General features: G+C 31.6%; 1 protein-coding gene across 6 annotated transcripts in view; it reads right to left on the reverse strand.

Annotated features, from left to right (window-relative positions):
- Positions 1–672: 672 nt before the first annotated feature.
- LOC136025841 (trithorax group protein osa-like) overlaps positions 673–19,470 on the reverse strand; it is a 95,364-nt gene continuing 76,566 nt past the window's right edge. The window contains exons 10-14 of one of the 6 annotated variants that reach the window (XM_065701903.1): positions 15,741–15,938; positions 11,793–12,000; positions 8,223–8,468; positions 6,263–6,418; positions 673–1,540 (exon numbers count right to left, since the gene is read on the reverse strand). In XM_065701903.1, coding sequence (XP_065557975.1) covers positions 1,011–1,540; positions 6,263–6,418; positions 8,223–8,468; positions 11,793–12,000; positions 15,741–15,938 — 1,338 coding nt within the window. In that variant the 3' untranslated portion in view covers positions 673–1,010. The remainder of the gene's footprint in view (positions 1,541–6,262; positions 6,419–8,222; positions 8,469–11,792; positions 12,001–15,740; positions 15,939–19,470) is intronic. The other 5 variants (XM_065701876.1, XM_065701893.1, XM_065701867.1 and 2 more) reach the window with 5 other exon arrangements.

The raw sequence follows: 19,470 nt of genomic DNA on the forward strand, positions 1-19,470 counted from the left end.
TGACAGAATAAAATGCATATTCTGAAGCCACAATTTTAAAAATTAAAGCATACTTGATACAAATGTAGTTTAATTTCAGTTATCCCCCATAAAATGCAGGGTTTTATCATTAAATTTAAATTACTGCAATAGAACCGGGGCTAATAGGAAATAGGTTTCCAATAAAATGGCAATAAAGCCAATTAGGTAACAGAGTATTAAATTTGCAACGACGAATTTCAGAGCATCCGTAACGCTTTTCTACACTTACAAATTTTAACCTGTATTTTTGTTAATAACAAATATGTAATTTAAGAATAACTAACCATTACAATTATTAATCATTACAAACTATAATATAAATTATATGAGATTACAAATTATTTAACATGTTTTTTTCCATTTTTTTAAAATCATATCGAAAATCAGCTTCGGCAACGATATACTAAAAAAAACTTTAGAAATGTCTAAGTATCTTTATACCTGCAAAATTCCTATTAACCTACGAAACATTCCTATAAAAGGGAAGTTTATTAAATACTTAGAATTCACATATGGCAGATTTTGCTTCTTCTTTTTTTTCATTCTTATTTCTATCACTTTACTACTTACTTTTATATTTTTCAAGAGAAAAGAAACGTAACAATTTTGAAAAGCTAATAGAAACAGGAACTATAAAAAGATATTTCAGTTACCACGGGTTAGGGTTTGTTCTTTACTAGCCCCTAAGGGGGCAACCATGATTCAAAAACGGTAATTATTATTTTAATAATTACCTTAATAAACTTAATAGTAAAAGTTTATCTTAAAAAAATGTGGGTATTTCTATTTAGGAGAATTATAGTCCCCTATCTTGAACAAACAAAGAAAATCACTTTTTCAGAAGGGATGCATCGATGTGTCTTATTTTTTTTAGTTGCCGCTAGTGGGGCGCTGAAAATGCAAAAAATCCTTACAATATATATTAACAACAACACTCGCATTTGCCTTCTAAACAAAATAAAATTCATCAAAAGCTAATAGATGTGAAGCTACAAATGCAAATTCAAAAACAATATAAATACCTGAAAGGCTTCAGCAGAAGGTCCATTTGCTTCTGATGGGGAATGAGCTACTTGGACTGGCGGTATTGGAGTGTGTGATGTCTGAACTGGACCCGGACTTGGTCCTGGAGTTGGTGGAGCAGGACTCATAGCCCTTGTGGGAGCTAATCCAGGACTTGCACTAGGAGCGGGATTTGCACTAGCAGTTCCCTGTTGATACTGAGGTAATACTCCTTGAGCGGGAGTTGGGTATCTAAAACCAGAGGGATCAATCTGACTTGGTTGGGACACCGTTTGATTAGATGTGGCAGGTTCTGGCGTTGCTGAAGGAGGTGCAGAGGCACCATACGGAGGATATAATGTTCGCGTAGGAAGTGTATACGTTGTCGGTGGAGGTGGATATTGACTCTGTGCATTTGTAGGAGGAAATTCTTGTGAGACTGGTGCAGATGTAGATGGTGGCGCCTTATACTGCTGTTCAGCTCCATAAGGTGGATATTGACCAGGTGCACCAAATCCTGGAAAGGACGATAAATGAAACATAAAAATCTTGTGAAGTGGCAACGCTTCATAAAGAATACAAGATTAAAGGTAATAAAGAAGAACAAAAATTGAATGCAGCATTAAGCTAATTATTTGCAATCAAACCTTAAATTGAATGTAATTAGACTGAAAAGTGAATATAAATTAACTAAATAGAATTTCTCGGACAGGATTGAACTAAAATTGCGTTGTTGCAGCTAGCTTAGAAGGGAAACATTTTACCAAAATCACCTTTTTCTTTCCCCAATGCCAAGGCATTATAAAAAAGGAAGGGGAAAGCCTTTTTGTCATAAAGGTGTCTGGCGCTAGAGCATTTGTTGTTGAAACGTCGATGGAAAAAAGTTGAGCTTTAGCGCAAGGAATTGAGGTTAAGGGAAGGGATTTATTTTGATTTATTTTATTCGTTGTTTATTTTCATTCGAAAAAGCTTGCTTTTACATTTCGTTTCCTACATTTCCTACATTTCGTTTGCCGTACACGATTTTCTTCCTTTTTTTTACAAATGACCTTTGTATAACCAAATACATTCAATCTTTGAAATCTTCCACAGTTTATCATTCTTTCTCCGAATTCTCGTTTATTAAAAAATAAAATAATAGTAAAATAAAAAAAAAAACTAAAAAAGAAAATCAAAAGATTTTTTCAATCCCTTGAAGGGTAAAATCTCCCATTTTGACTGAAACTACTTGTACAATGTGGCCTTCTCGGAGTTCATAGTTTGTCCGTGGATTATACACAGTCCTTTCCGAAAATATTATTAAATATTTTAATATTAAATACCCACAAATAATGGTAAAAATAATAGTACTGGTAATAATAAAACTTAAAAAAAAAAAAACGCTGGCAAACATCCAAGTAGGAAATCCAAACAGGTCTCAGAGGGAGGATTAAGCGTAGTAATACAGAGTAGTGAAGGAAAAAGTTTCTAGTGGACTGTGAATGAAAAGGGATAGAAATAAATAGAAAAAGAATAGAAATAAATAGAAACAGAAGAAAATAGAATATGTAACAGAAATATAGAAATAGAATATGTAACAGATAGAATTATGGAAAAATAAAATATAAATAGTAAGAATAAACAAGTAAAGATAAAGTGAGAACAAAACAAGTAAGAAATACCTAAAACAAGTAAAATAGGCGATTAAAACTAAGAACAAAAATCATACAATAAAGGAAGATATTAAGCTCTGTTTCCTCATTTTATATAACATCATGTAAACTTGACCCCCTTTTTGTTGTCGTGAGAAACTGTCCCTGAAATTTGGCTCAGATCCGGACTCCTCAGAGAAATGGATGTAAAGGTCCAAAAGTGATACCAGTTTACTCCAGGTCACAGCGTTATTTACGAAGTTTTGTTCGTACTCTTAATAATTCGTAGCTTATGTATTTTCATAATTTTGATGCCTGTTGACAAATTTTTCTTGACTGATTTTTATAATTTATAGTATTTGACTAAAGTCATTATATAATATTTGATTGACTTAAGTTTTACTATAGTACTTGATTATTTAATTTTTCAAATAGATTACGATTTTGTCCATCATGCAATATTTCGGAGGAACTATCGGGATATTTTCTTATTAGGTGTAATGACCTATCAAATCTATGGGGGGATTTGTTATCGGTGGAAAATGCTACAGGGGATCCTTAAATCATAGTCTATTAGATGTATAGGGGCAATGGAAAATTTTATATCAAAGAGTTTAAAGGCTCAAAACAGAAGTTTTCTTTCATTTGATTTCATTTATTTATATCTGCTCTATTTATTATGCTCCTTCGAATTAGTTTTTACATGGCTCTATCAACTTTGAAATACACACACATATATATTTATATACATAGTATTGACTAAAAGATATTGTATTTGGGCAATGCCTTTGAAAGCCCATCTTGTTAACAACATAAGATTTAATTTGAATTTGACTTCCAGATTTCAAATGAAAATTCAAAATTAGCTAAAAATAAATCCGGGTGAATAATAGTCAAAATTCGCAACCAAATTTTTTGATAAGAATGAGCAGAAGATGCTTATAAATCCTTTAAAAAAACAGCAACAATTGTATATAAACATAAAACATAACAATATATATAAAAAAAAATATAATGTTATAAAACCATAATATAGTATAAATATAATAGTAGGGTATAATACGTAATAGTATATAACATGTATATAAAAATACAAAACAAATGTGCCGGAAAATGCTCCTTAAATTCGCTATGGTCCTAAAATACTACTACTACCAACAACTCATCGCATCACCAAGCCACCTGAGGCCAACACAGCTACGCGCGCTCCTCTCCCATCCCAATCCATTCAAAGCCTTCCTCTTTACATTCTCCCAGGAAGTTCTCATTTCCCTTAAATTTGTCTTTATGACATCTTCCCACCCCAATCTCGGACGACCTACTTTCCATGGCAATCTTCGGTAATCTGTCATTCACAGATCATGCCCTAGTCATCTCAATCTTCCTCTTATTATAGCCCTAGAAAGCACATTTTTGAACCACACTTTTTGTACAGTCTACGGCTTGAAATACGGTCAGTCAGCCGGATACCCGAACAATCCGTAGGCAATTTCTCTGGAAAACATCTAGCGAACCTTCATCCGGTTTCTGAACCACCAATGCTTCTGAACCATATTTGACCACTGTCATAAATGTAGCTTCTAATATTCTAATCTTGGTTCGCAGACTTATCTTTCTATTCTTACAAACTTTTTTTTAACTGTGAAAAAACACCCTGAATCTTGGCTATTCTATTTTTAAAATCTCCATTGCTCCCACCGTCTTTATTAATAATACTATGAAGGTAAGTAAAACTGTCCACCAGATGAATCTTTTCGTTACCAAAGTTACCTTTTCCTCTTCACTTATTCCTAGCCTTAGCGACTTACCCTTTTTGAAATTAATTTCCAAACATATGCTAGCACCTTGAACTCGCAAGACCTCCAAATTTTATTCTTTTGGCTCACATTTTCATCTAGGATGATTAAATCATCAATATAATCTAAGTTCATGAAGGTTTATCTTCCCTTTTGATTCGGCGTCCTCACATTGCCTTTCCTGTGCTCCTTAAGACGAAGTTATTCTTGATTTAATACTAAACCAGCTACAAACCTAATTTCCTACCTTAACCGCATCAGTGTTATTCTCGTACATAGCACTATTCACTTTAATGTATTGATCGGGTATGCCATACAAGGTTAGTCTAACGCTTGCTCATAATCAACAAAACTGAAGACCAAAGATGTTTTATAACTCAGGCAAATCTCATATATTAATCTAAGAGTGAGAATTTGGTCAAAACATACTTTAACCTTCTTAAAACCACACTGTTTTTCTTTTATAACTTTGTCTACAGCATATCTCGGTCTAAAAAGCATCATACTACTAAGTAATTTGCTACCTACAGAGACCAGGATAACAGTGGTCTAATAAGGGTTTTCGTTAAATCGCTAGCTACTTCCCCTTTTTCCAAAAATCATATTCATAAAAAAGACCCTAAACAGCTCATGCTATTTTAGGCACAGATGACCAGAGGCCGTCTGCAAATAAAATCTTGTTACTAGAAAACCTTTCGATCTCTTGACTAATCTGATTTTTGACCAACCATTCAGTCCGGTTTAAGAAACCAGTTCCATTCGATTTGATTTCGAATGTATTCTATTTCAAACTCATTCAAATGTTAAGCAAATATTCTCTAATTCTCATTCTCACATTCATTTCAAACTAAAACAACACAAAACTGACCTCTTTTCTCCTCTGTGTTCTATATTCCATATTTATAATTGTCTGATTTATTCAGTTGTCAGCCAATTACAAATGGTTGCTTTAGTTATAGTATAGCTAATATAGAGGTATTTTTGCAATTTCATTTATGCATATTCAATTTTGAGGGAAGTAAATAAATAAATAAGCCTTTGATAATGCGTCAGAACTTTTCTGGACATAGAGAATAAATGGACATAAAATGAAAAACTTTCAGGGCAGTTTTCCAAATCTCTGTCCAACTTTTTATATTTTTGTGGTTTTCAGTTCAATGTTATTCTACTGAAGAGTTTTTGAGGGGTATTCTTAACGGTTTCTTCGTTTTAGTATTTGTTTATCGTTAACTTCTTATATTTTGCATTATATAAAAGCTGATGCTTCTACTATGGTTGCTTGTTGACGGAGAGGCAGGTGTGAACTCAGTTTGAAGTTCTAAAACTGATTTCTGTTGCTGAAACGCATGATTCGTCAGGATAAAATAAAAACGGACTCAGTTTTCTGTCTAAAAACTGTGTGATAAACAATTTCATAATAAAATAACACAAAACTGACCTCTTTACTCCTCCGTGTTCTATATTCCATATTTATAATTGCCGTTTTAACAATAACAATTCTATAGCTTGCTTTCTGACAGATGGTTCACAAACAAATATCATGAAACTCCTCCCTTAAGTGGGGCTTGAAACTCTTAAGGCTCAGTTCGGCTTGTTCACGAAACCTCAAAATTGAAGAGATAAAACTTTGATTCGACTACATTCTTTTATTCTTTTTTATGATTTTTATATTTTTTTTCTTAATTTATTTATATTTCATTTTTATTCTTTTTCTAATTCTTTACCTACATTCTTTTTATTACTATATTCTTGTCACAGAATCAACATATCTTTGGTAAGTCAATGATTTTTAAGGAAACGAGAGAAAGGTACCTTGCGGATGTGGTGGTCGGGCAGGATGCCCTCCAGGACCAAAATTTGGTGGAAAATTGGAAGGAGGAACAGAAGGGCCTGGTGGTCTTGGATAGGGCTGAACACTGCCTCCTGTTGGCATGTCATCAAAAGGATTCGAGGCCGACATATTATCACCTAAAAAAGCGAATTCCACATATGAGTATAGAATCGCACAAATTTGGGACATTTAAATAAGGCACTTTCTGGCAAAAATAATTAACGTTGACCCCTCCCCTCTGCTGATTAATTTTGCAGATTTGTCCCCTTCCCCTGAAATTTTTTTTTTTCTGGACACCCATAGACACTAAGGGCGATTCTGATCCTCCTGCTCAGTGTAAAGTGCAAGAAAGCCATTGAGAGCATGAACGAAAACATTCTTTTTCTACTCTTTTTATTTCTTTTTTTTTATTCTATTTTTGATTATTTCATTTTTATTATATACTTTTTCTATTATATTTTATTCTATTTATTTCAATTCTTTTTTTTTATTCACATTTTACTAAAACTCCTTCCTCCACTGCTATTATTCACTACGCATAATCCTACCCCCCAAGACCTATTTGGATTTCTTACTTGAATTTGCAATGCAAAAAAGTATATTGAAAACTCTTAGGCTATTTTTTTACTTTTTCCTTTATACAAAAACGTCAATACTTAATGATTATAAAGAGCTTTTAGCCAAATTCATATTTAGAATTTCTGTTCGATTAAATATGCGTCAATAATTAAATCTTCGGAAGTCCGAAACACGGGTGCTAAGATTATCCAGAAGGAATTGCGTAATTTCATTCATAAAGTTTGTTAGATACATAGAACGTCTGAGAATTCGATGATCTCCTCGGGCTGAACAACAATAATCGCTTGATGAGGATGGAGCCTATTGGGTCTCCAAAACTCTTTAAGTGAATCCTCAGTAACTACGTTTATCCCCCCCTCACTCTAGTTTTTCGATACTCCCATCTACGTCTTCCACAGTGATATGAAAGTAAAGTTAAAATATCACAAAAGGGTACACTTCCAGGTTATAGTTAAAAACATACTTTTGTACATGCGCAAAAGGTATGCAAATAATAAAAAACATACGCAAAGGGTATAGTTAAAAACATACTTCCTGTAAAGCTTCGAAAGAGTTCTGAATTTGGTCATTTAGTGGTAATAGCAAGCTCGCTATGGCAAATAAAAGAAAGGGATTTCCTAAAATGCTGAGTGGTATCGCCCTAAAACAGCAACAACTTTAAACCAGTAAAATGTGTGATCAAATTATTTATTCATACTTCCTTGAACTTATTTGTTCGTTCTATTTCATGTCACAGAACCTATCATGCTAATGACCCCACATAGACATATTAAAAAAATAATACTTTTTACGGAAATCTGCATCTCTCACGTAGAAGATTTACAAGAGATATAAAATAACGTCAAATTTAGATATATAAAATAACGTCAAATTTAGATATATAAAATAACGTCAAATTTTAAACTTGTGTGCACTATTTTGAATTCATCAAGCTTGATGATTAAAATTTTTTTTGCCACATTCTGGTCTGACTTTCTGCTGGATTAATTGTGCTTCAATAATCAATCCTTAGTTAGTTTTCACAAGTCACTGTTACCAACTTTAGTAGTTTGAAAATAGCGTCAGATTCCAAGCGTTCATATGCTATTTTGGCGATTGAGTCTTAATAGTTTGAGTCTTAACATATGAAAAAAAATCCATAAATTCAAATTTAAAATCCTTTTTCAACGCTTGAAGAAATAAAATGCATGTTTCTTGTTATATTGACAAAAAAAAACTCCACTTAATGACAAAGGTTCTTAGATTTTCTATAAATAGTACCTATCTGATGTAGTTGTGATTATGGATGTACACGAAAGCGGGGGGGGGGGGGGTTAGCAGGGTAGAGTAAAACATTATAAAAATATCTTTGTTTTTTGTTACCTATAACAGGGGCTTGTCCCCTAACTGGCGGATGGTGTGCACCATGTGGCACTGGAGGATGACCGTGATATTCCCCAACAGGTGGAGCTCCAGGATGAGAATACATTGGATATCCAGGATGTGAAGAAGGTGGATGTCCTGGATGCTGTCCAGGAGGACCACTGTGGGGTCCTGGATGTCCCATAGGATGACCTCCATAACCATCGTGGGGAGCTACTGCTGCTGCTGTTGCGGCTGCAGCTGCAGCTATAAACAGAAGAAAACCAAATCTAACTTTCTAAATGGTAATACTTACGTCAACAGGAGTACAGATTTAACACTTCTGTGTTTTATTTGTTTTGTTTTTTTTATATTGCTTTTGAATCAGTTTGGTCACATAATTATTTGTCAAGTTGATATTTTAGTTGATTCAACACTGATTTAGTTTATTACATTGATTTAACACTTTTTTTTTGTGCATTTCGAATTGGAAGAAAAGTTCAAATTATAATTTTATTGTAGTTCGTCAAATAATTATTTGTCAATTTGATACTTTAGTTGATTCAACACTGATTTAGTTTATTACCTTGATTCAACACTGATTTAGTTTATTACCTTGATTCAACACTGATTTAATTTATTACAGGGATTTAACACTTTTTAGTTGTTTTTTTTTTGCGCTTTTCGAATCAGTTTGAAAGAAAAGTTTGAATTATAATTTTAATGTAATTCGCCAAGTAATTATTTGACAAATTGATATTTTAGTTGATTTTACAATGATTTAGTTTGTTTCACGGATTTGACACTTTTCATTTATTTTTTTTTTTTTTGTGCTTTTCGAATCAGTTTGAAAGAAAAGTTCAAATTATAATTTTATTGTAATTCATCAAATAGTTATTTGTCAAATTGATACTTCAGTTTATTCAATACTAATCTAGTTTATTTTATTGATTTAACATTTTTTAGTTGGTTTTTGTGCTTTTCGAATCAGTTTGGAAGAAAACTTCAAATTATAATTTTATTTTAATTCGTCATATAAATACTTGTTAAATTGATATTTTAGTTGATTCAACACTGATTTAGTTTATGACATTGATTTAACACTGTTCTTGTGCTTTTCGAATCAGTCTGGGAGAAAAGTTCAAAATATAATTTTATTAAAACATGTCACATAATTATTTATCAAATTTATATTTCAGTTGATTCAACGCTGATTTACTTTTTTTAAATTGATGTAACACTTTTTAGTTGTTGTTTTTTGTGCTTTTTGAATCAGTTTGGAAGAAAACTTAAGATTATAATTTTATTATAAATCGTCAAATAAATATTAAAGTTGAATTAACGCTGATTTAGTTTTCTAACTTGATTTAACACTTTTTGTGTGCCTTTCAAATCAGTTTGGAAGAAAAGTTCAACTTATAATTTTATTGTAATTTATCAAATTGATTATTTGTAAATTTTTTTGTGGAATTTTTGTCAAATAATTATTTGGCAAATTGATATTCCTTTCTCCAGATTTAAAGTAGAATACGAATATCAACAGCTGATAGCAGTTAATACCTATGCTGAGTGCAGGGCCGTATCCAGGATTTTAGTTAAGGAGAAATGGAGGTGGGGGGGAGGGGTATTTTGTTTCGAACACAGCTTAGATACCAATACAGTTCCGACAACGCGATTTATTTTTGGGACACAGTGCACGGTAGCGATGCTAGCGGCTGGAGACAGGAAACTGGCAGTACAGCTTAGATAACCAATATTGGTATCTAATCTATGTATGCAACAAAACAAAATTGCGTTCTCGCCTATGGCGTTGTATTACGATCTACGCGTCTGAGCGCAGGCTTGGACGAGGCGCCAAGTTCAGTGCTCTGTACCAAAAGCTTCTCATGGGCAAGATAGGGGTTTTCATAACTGTATTGGTATCTATATAACTGTATTGGCTGTGGTTTCGAGAGGTTTTACAAAAATCAATTTTAAAAACGCTTTAAAAAATTTATTTATAAGCATTTTTGTTATGTTAATACGATTCGGACAAGTATTTTTTTCGGGGAGGGGGGAGGATGTTCAAACACACTAATCTGCCCTCCCACCGGATACGGCCTTGGCTGAGTGACTATCAATTTCGACAAAAGTTACTTGTTCCATTTTAAACACTAAACCCAGCACTCGGGGACAAAACAGGTCGATAAAAACATGTATCATCTATGAGAAGAGGAAGACGACAACAACAATAGAAATATTTCTAAATGAAGAAAAACAGAGAACTCTCATAAAGACATTGCCATTAAAACTAAACTTTTTAAGGATCTTTCTTTACAAGCTGTTTAATAATTCCAATTAGCCAAGTTATAGTGTATACCTATCAGCAATTATAAATATATATACATATATATATATATATATATATATATATATATATATATATATATATATATATATATATATATATATATATATATATATATATAGGATATAGTAAATCAACTAATTCAAGTTCATGTTTTTAGTTAATATCTCTTGCTTTTCAAACATCCTTATAACTAAACATTCCAGGAAAACCATTTTAATAGATAAATAAAGATGGGGCACAGTTGACAGATTTATACTAATGTAAACAAAAAAGCAGAGATTATAGAAAGCTCGTGATTTAGAATTAAGTGAAAGAACAGACATAGAAACAGGGGGAATATTTATGAATAATGTAAGGCGCCTTTTTTCTTTATTTTTTATTTCGATACCAAGAAAACATTAAATACATATTTATTTAGCCTAGTTCTATTGACGTCAATTAACGAAAATGTGTGTATGGGGGGGGGGGGGGGTCATTTATTTTCAAAATCTAAGGTGGGGCTAATATGTCGTTTTTTCAATTTCTTCAATGAAAATATTAAATAAAATCACTTTTCATTGAAAACACGCCAAAAATGGTATTTTTCAAAATCCTCGGGGATGAGACAAAAAGTACAGGAGGGAGCATACAATTATGGGGGGAAATTAAAAGAACTCTCAGACTGTATTATCGGGGAAAGGGAAATTTCCCGGAAGATTCTTGCAGAAGGGAGGAATCTAAAAGGGGATAGGAAATTTCTGGGAAGAATTCTTAGAACATTTTCAAATTTAAAAATAAGATAAATTTAAAAATATAGCGGTGTGTTTGCTTTTGTAGTGAGTAGTTTTACTCTTTAGGCTAATTTTATTTTTTGGCGTGAAACTCATGCTTGCCCTTCGAGATCGTTAGAGATCGCAAAATCGAAAGCTAATTCACGCAATATACATGTTTTAAGAAATAACAAGATATGAAGATGTAGGGCAAGTGATAGCAAATATTGTGTTGTTAGCGAAGACACCAAAAAAGTTTTGCATATCGATCCTGTTGACGTCACAAGTGCTGACGTCAGCAATTACCATGTATTTAATATTGAACTCGAAACTGTTATTTACAGGGAATGTGTTTTGATATTGCATGACACGTGATAGTAACATTGAAAGTCCTCTGCGATCCTCAGAAGAATAACAATAACATGGGATTACAAAACCATATAATTCAATAAATCACAATAAATACTAAATAAGACCAAAATAAACAGTTACCTGCTTGTTCCGCATTTTTCTTTTTCTTGTGAGAAGTAGTTTCATATTGGCTAATAATGGGATTTGGATCAATACCACCGCGATCGAACCGACACTCCCAGCGCAACAGATTGCGAGTGTAATGTTTCCTCAGAGTATAAGCTGCACTAGAAGAAGCGCCAATGCCAAGTTGCCCAGCAATGTCTTTCCACGTCTTATTCTTTGTTACCTTAGAAACCAAGATAAATAGTATGAAAAAAACAAGATGAATTCACCAATTGTTCAAAATTAATACATACATATGAATCTTTTCTTTAAGACCAGCATACAAAATTTCGCAAAAAATAACTTTAATAAATAACTACACACAAGGGCGAGAGAAAAAAAAAAAAAAATCCCGAAGAGTTGAAAACAGCAAAAAAAGACTGACAAAAGCTCCCTGCTGATCATTACTCTACTGACCAAATGAAGCACCTGAGTACAAGGGGGATAGGAAGAAAAATTCCCCTGTCGATTTGGCCCATTACCCAGAAGGATCTGGAATAAATACTTATTATTATCTTATGGTGAATCTTGAAACTTCAGTGCAGGTCTGGCTTGTGTTGAAGGTCTAGTGTGTAAAGTAGTGGTCCCTAACCACTTTCGGGTCATGCCCCACCTAAGCATTTCTAAAATCCTGATACTTTATATTTAATTTTTGTTATTTAAATTGTACGTGCATTCACCTGAAGGAAGCTTAAAAGGCTGTTAACTTGATTCTTTCTATCTTTTCTCATTTTTTGGGGGGGAGGGGAGGGGGAGGGGAAGTTATCCCCTTTTCATATTATATACTAAGAAACAAATTGAAATTGGAATTCAGGAATAGTTTTATTTTAAAATAGTTGCTTTACTTTTTTATAGATTCATTTCTGAATTTTCCTTGTGCATTTTTTCTGACAATTTCTCCTGTTCTGTACCGAAAAGCACAAGGCATCCAGAATTTTTGTTCAGAAGGGGGGGGGGGGTTCTTATAAACACATTAAAATGTAATTTTATTACGTTTTTGTGAGTTGGGCAAACAGTGAGTGGCTGTACCTTATCTTGTTCGGTTGTTTACTTTGCAAGGAGGCGCTTTTTAGGACAATTTATTTTGTCGGATCCTGTACGTGTTGCACATCCTAAATTTTTGTATGTTTCACAACCTGTGAAACAAATAATTCATCTGTGAGAATATTTTCGGGAGGGCGACTTTCAGACCGAATTTATTTACGTCGTGGAGTTAAACAAGGGTCAGTTCTTAGCCTCTTTATATATTAGTAACGCAATTAGATCAGCCACACGGTTCATACCCCCATATGTGATTAAAGGTATCGACATTAGCCACTTATCGTATGCTGATGATATTTTGTTGTTCTCAGATAATTTAATATCAATGCAGAATGCAATTAATATATTGCATTCACATCTACGAGAGATAGGATTAGCCATTGAGATTGAACCATCTAAAACATAATTCCTAGTGCCGAATAAAAAGTGATATCCATCATTCAATTAGGGTGGGATCACTCAATATTATTAATAAAGATTCCATTAATTACCTTGGGTTGCCTTTTGGTCCGTCAATTATAGCCACGCGGGAGTTGGTGGTTTCATCTGTGTTGGGAAAACTTAGGAAAACAGATGGCCTGCTAGTCAGGGTGAAAGGTCGTTTTCATGAACAAACACTTGCTATAATTTATAATTCAATGTTTGCACCTCATGTATTTTTCATTGTTCCATTTCTGAAGTTTTTGAGTAAAAGTGATAAAAAGCATATCCACGTTTACTCTTTCCGTTTCTGTAAATATTTTCTTGGAATTCAACTATGGTTCAAAAATAGTTATATTATACGAAAATTCGGAATATTTGACATTACGGTTAAAATGGATCAACAATACGACCGATTTCTTAGAAGGTCTAGAGAAAATGGAATAAATTTTCCCCTTAATTGTCTCATTCAATGTTCTCATACAATTGTTCTCATTAACAGTTTTGTCGTTATTTCTGTAATAAAATAGATATTTATGCGCTATGTTTATGGGTGCTATTTTATGAGTTTTGTTTATGAGTTATGTTATTATTTATAGGTCATGTTTTGTGAGTGGTTTTTTGAGTTATGTGCAAAAAAACAAAAAAAAAACAGCTGTGACCTAATGATTTTCATTAGAAGTGTAATTTTTATATTTTTCAGTTTTCTTTTCACACTCCTCTGTGTACATCTTCTGTATGTAAAGAGGGCATAAATTATTATTATTTTTATATGTCGGTTTGAAATTTTTTACACATGTTGCAAAGCCTAAAAACTGATATGTTTCAAAGCCTAAATATGCTCCATAGTCTAAATTATATGCCGGTTCAAAAGTTTTAACTGATATGTTGCGCGGTCTAAATTTTTCAGACAAGTAGAAAGACTGACAAAAGTTTAACGGATAATCAAGGTACAGCAATAATAATATTGGTATTGCAAGCTTTATTTTCTAATCATTCATGTGAGTGAGAAAGAGGTTTTAGCAAATTTTGGTAAAAAAGAACTTCTACATACCACTAATATGATGTTATGCTCTGACGTATAACGAGACAATAATATGTTAATATTTATGAGATTATAATCAATTATTCCTACTTCAATTGAGGAAGTGGACTGTAAATCTAGCCAACTTAGTTCCATAACACAGCTAATTGGTATGTATCTTCGGGACATTTTAGGTTCTTTTTTTTAACGCAGTAGCCCTCCCGCGTGTTCTCCATCCTTCCCTATTTTTGATATTTCAAAATTTCCGATTTTTCATTCCGCTTTTACTAATTTAAATATTGAAAATTTTAGTTGCTGGAAATAGCCAAGATTAAAATGTATAACTTCATAGCTTTTATCGTAACTCTAAAAATATTCCATCTACAACCTTTATCCTTTTTTCGAGAGTTAAAAAATGTTTGAGGTTCTTTTTTTTGACGGATTTATCCAGTTGTCAGCCAATTATAAATGATTGAGCTATTTGACAACAGTGATTTAGCTATTTGTTGAAGTATTTTTGTAATTTCATTTATGCATATTCGATTTTGAGGGAAGTAAATAAATAAATAAGCTTTGATAATACGTCAGAACTTTTCTGGACATAGAGAATAAATGGACATAAAATTAAAAAAATTTCTAGACAGTTTTCCAGATCTCTGTCCAACTATTTATATTTGTGTGGTTTTCACTTCAACATTGTTCTACTGAAGAGTTTTTTGGTGTATTCTTAATGGTTTCTTCGTTTTACTATTTGCTTCTCATTAACTTCTTATATTTCCCATTATATACAAGCGACGAAACTGCTATTGGTTGCTAATTTTATACCTTTCAATCACATTTCCATAACTATTCATAGCTTGATTTTTCTACACTAACTGTTTAATTAGTATTAATTATTAAAAAAAGAGTACTTTACAATCATTTAAAGTTACGGTTTACAATTATGATTAATTTATGGATTATAAATTCCAATATTTTATAATACCTTTAGTATCAATAATAAATTATTAATGATAATTAACAATTAATTATTTGATTAATTTATACTAATTAATTTGACCCAATAAAGGTAAAGAATGCGGCATTAGACTTTATAGTCTCTACCGGCGGTGCTGATCTCCATTTCTTGGCCCTTCGGCTAGGAATTGCATTGGGGGGTTGGGGGCCAACCATCCTGTGCTTTCGCACGCCCTTCCTGTTTACCTTCCCAAGATTTCTTCAGGTACCTATTTAGAGCTGGGTCGACTCTGATTGAGCTTAAATAGTCACGCCATAGACCCCCCTCCCAAACTAAATAATTGGGTGCACTAGGATTCGAACCCTCGTCCTCTAAAAAAAAAAAAATAGATCGATAATCCAGCGCACCAACCCACTCGGCCAGGACGACCCAGTACCTTTACTTAAAATCACATTGACACAATTTCTTGGGGTATACTTACTTCGATAAAGCCGCCACGTTCCCTCACCATAATATAGAGTTTAAACAGATCGAGGGGGTTCTTGCTAATACTCGGACAAGATGTGATTGGATGCCCCTCGTCTTCCATAAATCGCAACAGCTGATCCACAAATGGACGTCTATCGGGATGATCATCAAATTCGTAAAGCTTCTGAATTCCTTCGGTCAGAGCTCCACGCTGTAAGTAAAACTTAAGTATTAGGGTTTGAAGCAATATATTATATAGGACATTAGTTTTTGACTTGAATATGCTGACGATTAACGAGGCCTAATTATCATAACAGAACTAATGATGAGGAACTTTGAAGCAAGAAAAAATTAAAATAAAGGTGAAATGCATCATTCTATGCAAATAAACTATTCAAGTTCTCAGCCTGTAGAAATAATCTTTATATCTCTTTATAGCCACTACTCTATTCCCCTACTCCCTATGGCCATTTTTCTATGAAAAGTAAAGTATAAAACCAATACTTAAAAAAAACATATCTCCTATGGCTATGAGACTAGTTCCCTCCAAGAAAAACTTGGAAGATTCAACTTTTCCCTGCGCTTGAATCAGGCTGACAAGTCCAAAATTCATTCCCGTTGGTCCATATATATATTTATACCTATATTATATATATATATATATATATATATATATATATATATATATATATATATATATATATATATATATATAAAAATAAGTTGTCTGTCCGTTACGCCAGATTATATCTTCTATATATATAAAAGAAAACAAACTAGAATGTAAAAACTGGAAATTGCATAAATATTTCAAAATATTTTGACAATAGATTAAAGTAATTCGAAAAAAGAAAAATGGTAAAAAACTAAAAAAAAACTAAAAAGAAAAAACTAAAAAAGAAAAAACTAAAAAAAAAATTTAAAATTTAAAAAATTAAAAAAAGAAAAACGTAAAAAGAAAAAACGTAAAAAAATAAAAAAGATAAAAAACTAAAAAAAAAACTAAAAAAGCTAAAAAACTAAAAAAAAACTAAAAAAAACTGGGAATTGCACAAATATTTCAATATATTTTGACAATAGATTAAAGTAATTCGAAAACCTTAAAACAGATACCCCAAATTTTGAGGTTTAATATAAATTGTTGGAGCTTTAGCATGCTTGACACATAAAGATTTTTTCAAGTGTCAATGTTAGAATGAACATTGACAAATTGAAGAAAACAAATCAATAAAAAGAAGAAACTAAAAAAGAAAAAAAACTAAAGAAGAAACTGTATCTATATATATAAAAACCTATATATATAAAAATAAGTTGTCTGTCTTTTATGTCTGTTACACTATGTCTGTTACGCCAGATTATATCTTATCTATAAATAAAAATAAGTTGTATGTATTTTTGTATTGAGGGTTTGCATATGACGTCTGAAAAATAAAGAAGAAAAAGAAAACTGAAAAAAGAAAAATGGTAAAAAACTAAAAAAAAACTAAAAAGAAAAAACTAAAAAAAAAACTAAAAAATAAAAAAAAAGAAAAAAAGGAAAAACTTGAAAAGAAAAAAAATAAAAAAAAAATAAAAAAATAAAAAGGTAAAAAACTAAAAAGAAAAAAAAACTAAAAAAGCTAAACAACTAAAAAAGAAAAAACTAAAAAAAAACTGGGAATTGCACAAATATTTCAATATATTTTGACAAAGATTCAGGTAATTCGAAAACCTTAAAACAGATACCCCAAATTTTGAGGTTTATTATAAATTGTTGGAGCTTTAGCTTGCTTGGCACGTAAAGATTTTTCCAAGTGTCAATGTTAGAATGAACATTGACAAATTGAAGAAAACAAATCAATAAAAAGAAGAAACTTAAAAAAGAAAAAAAATAAGAAAAGAAAAAACTAAAAAAGAAAAAAAACTGAAATGAAACTGTACCTATCTATATATATAAAAATAAGTTGTCTGTGTGTGGATCTGTGTGTGGATCAGGTGACGTCATGTTTGTCCGCATATGACGTCTGAATTATTTCACACTAATACAAAAGAAGAAAAAAACTAAAAAAGGTAAAAACTACAAAAAAAACTAAAAAGAAAAAAAAACTAAAAAAGCTAAAAAACTAAAAAAAAACAAAAAAAGGTAAAAATCTAATAACTAAAAAAAAACTGAAAAAAATAAAAAAAGGCAAAAACTACAAAAAAAATAAAAACTAATAAAAAAACTAAAAAAGCTAAAAAACTAAAAAAACTAAAAAAACTAAAAAAAGGTAAAAAACTAAAAAAAATAAAAATAAAAAAGAAAAAAACTAAAAAAAAAGGAAAAAACTGAAAAATAAAAGAGAAAAAGAAAACTAAAAAAATATGAATAAATATATATAAAAATAAGTTGTTTGTGGGTTATGTCTCTCTGTCTGTCTGTCGAGTGACGTCGTGTTTGTCCGCATATGACGTCTGAATTATTTCACACTAATACAAAAGAAGAAAAAAAACTAAAAAAGGTAAAAACTACAAAAAAAACTAAAAAGAAAAAAAACTAAAAAAGCTAAAAAACTAAAAAAAACTAAAAAAAGGTAAAAAACTAAAAACAAAAAAAAACTGAAAAAACTAAAAAAAAGGCAAAAACTAAAAAAAAACTAAAAACTAATAAAAAAAACTAAAAAAGCTAAAAAACTAAAAAAACTAAAAAAACTAAAAAAAGGTAAAAAACAAAAAAAAAAATAAAAACTAAAAAAGAAAAAACTAAAAAAAAGGAAAAAACTGAAAAATAAGAGAAAAAGAAAACTAAAAAAATATTAATAAATATAAAAAATATAAATATAAATATAACATAAATTAGCAATCAACAAAGCACCGAGACACAAATGACGACCGGGACACAGGGAGTATAAATGACGACCAGGACATAAGTAAAAAAAAAAACTAAAAAAACTAAAAAAATGGTAAAAAATACAAAAAAACTAAAAACTAATAAAAAAACTAAAAAATCTAAAAATCTAAATGAACTAAAAAAGAAAAAAAAGGAAAAAGGAAAAAAATAAAGGAGAAAAACAAAACTAAAAAACGAATGTATATACAGACCGGGACACCGGGATACAAATGACGACCGGGACACAGGGAATATAAATGACGACCGGGACACAGGGACACAACTACAATGGGGACGCCGGGGGGCACAGGGGGATATAAATAACGACCGGGACACCGGGACACAAGGAATATAAATGACGCCCGGGACACTCAAAGAGAAATCACAGACTGGAACACCGGGACACAAATGACGACCGGGACACAGGGAATATAAATGACGACCGGGACACAGGGACATAACTACAAAGGGGACGCCGGGGTGCACAGGGGGATATATAAATGACGATGGCGACTCAGGGAATGGTCGATTAGCAATCACCATCAACAAAGCTCAAGAGCAATCATTAGAATCATGAGGTATAGATCTGAATACGGATTGTTTTCCCATGGACCATTATATGTTGCATGTTCAAGAGTCGGTAAACCTGACAATCTATTTATATGCACAGACAATGGGACAGCAAAGAATGTTGTATATTCGCAAGTTTTACGTAGTTAAAAACATATATATATATATATATATATATATATATATATATATATATATATATATATATATATATATATATATATATATATATATATATATATATATATCTATATTCACAGGTGGGACATAGGGACACAACTACAATGGCGCGTAACTAATATGGCGCGTAACGACTTACGCGCGC

Source organism: Artemia franciscana, chromosome 1 (genome assembly GCF_032884065.1).
Source record: "Artemia franciscana chromosome 1, ASM3288406v1, whole genome shotgun sequence".
In the NCBI taxonomy this organism is placed as follows: Eukaryota; Metazoa; Arthropoda; class Branchiopoda; order Anostraca; family Artemiidae; genus Artemia; species Artemia franciscana.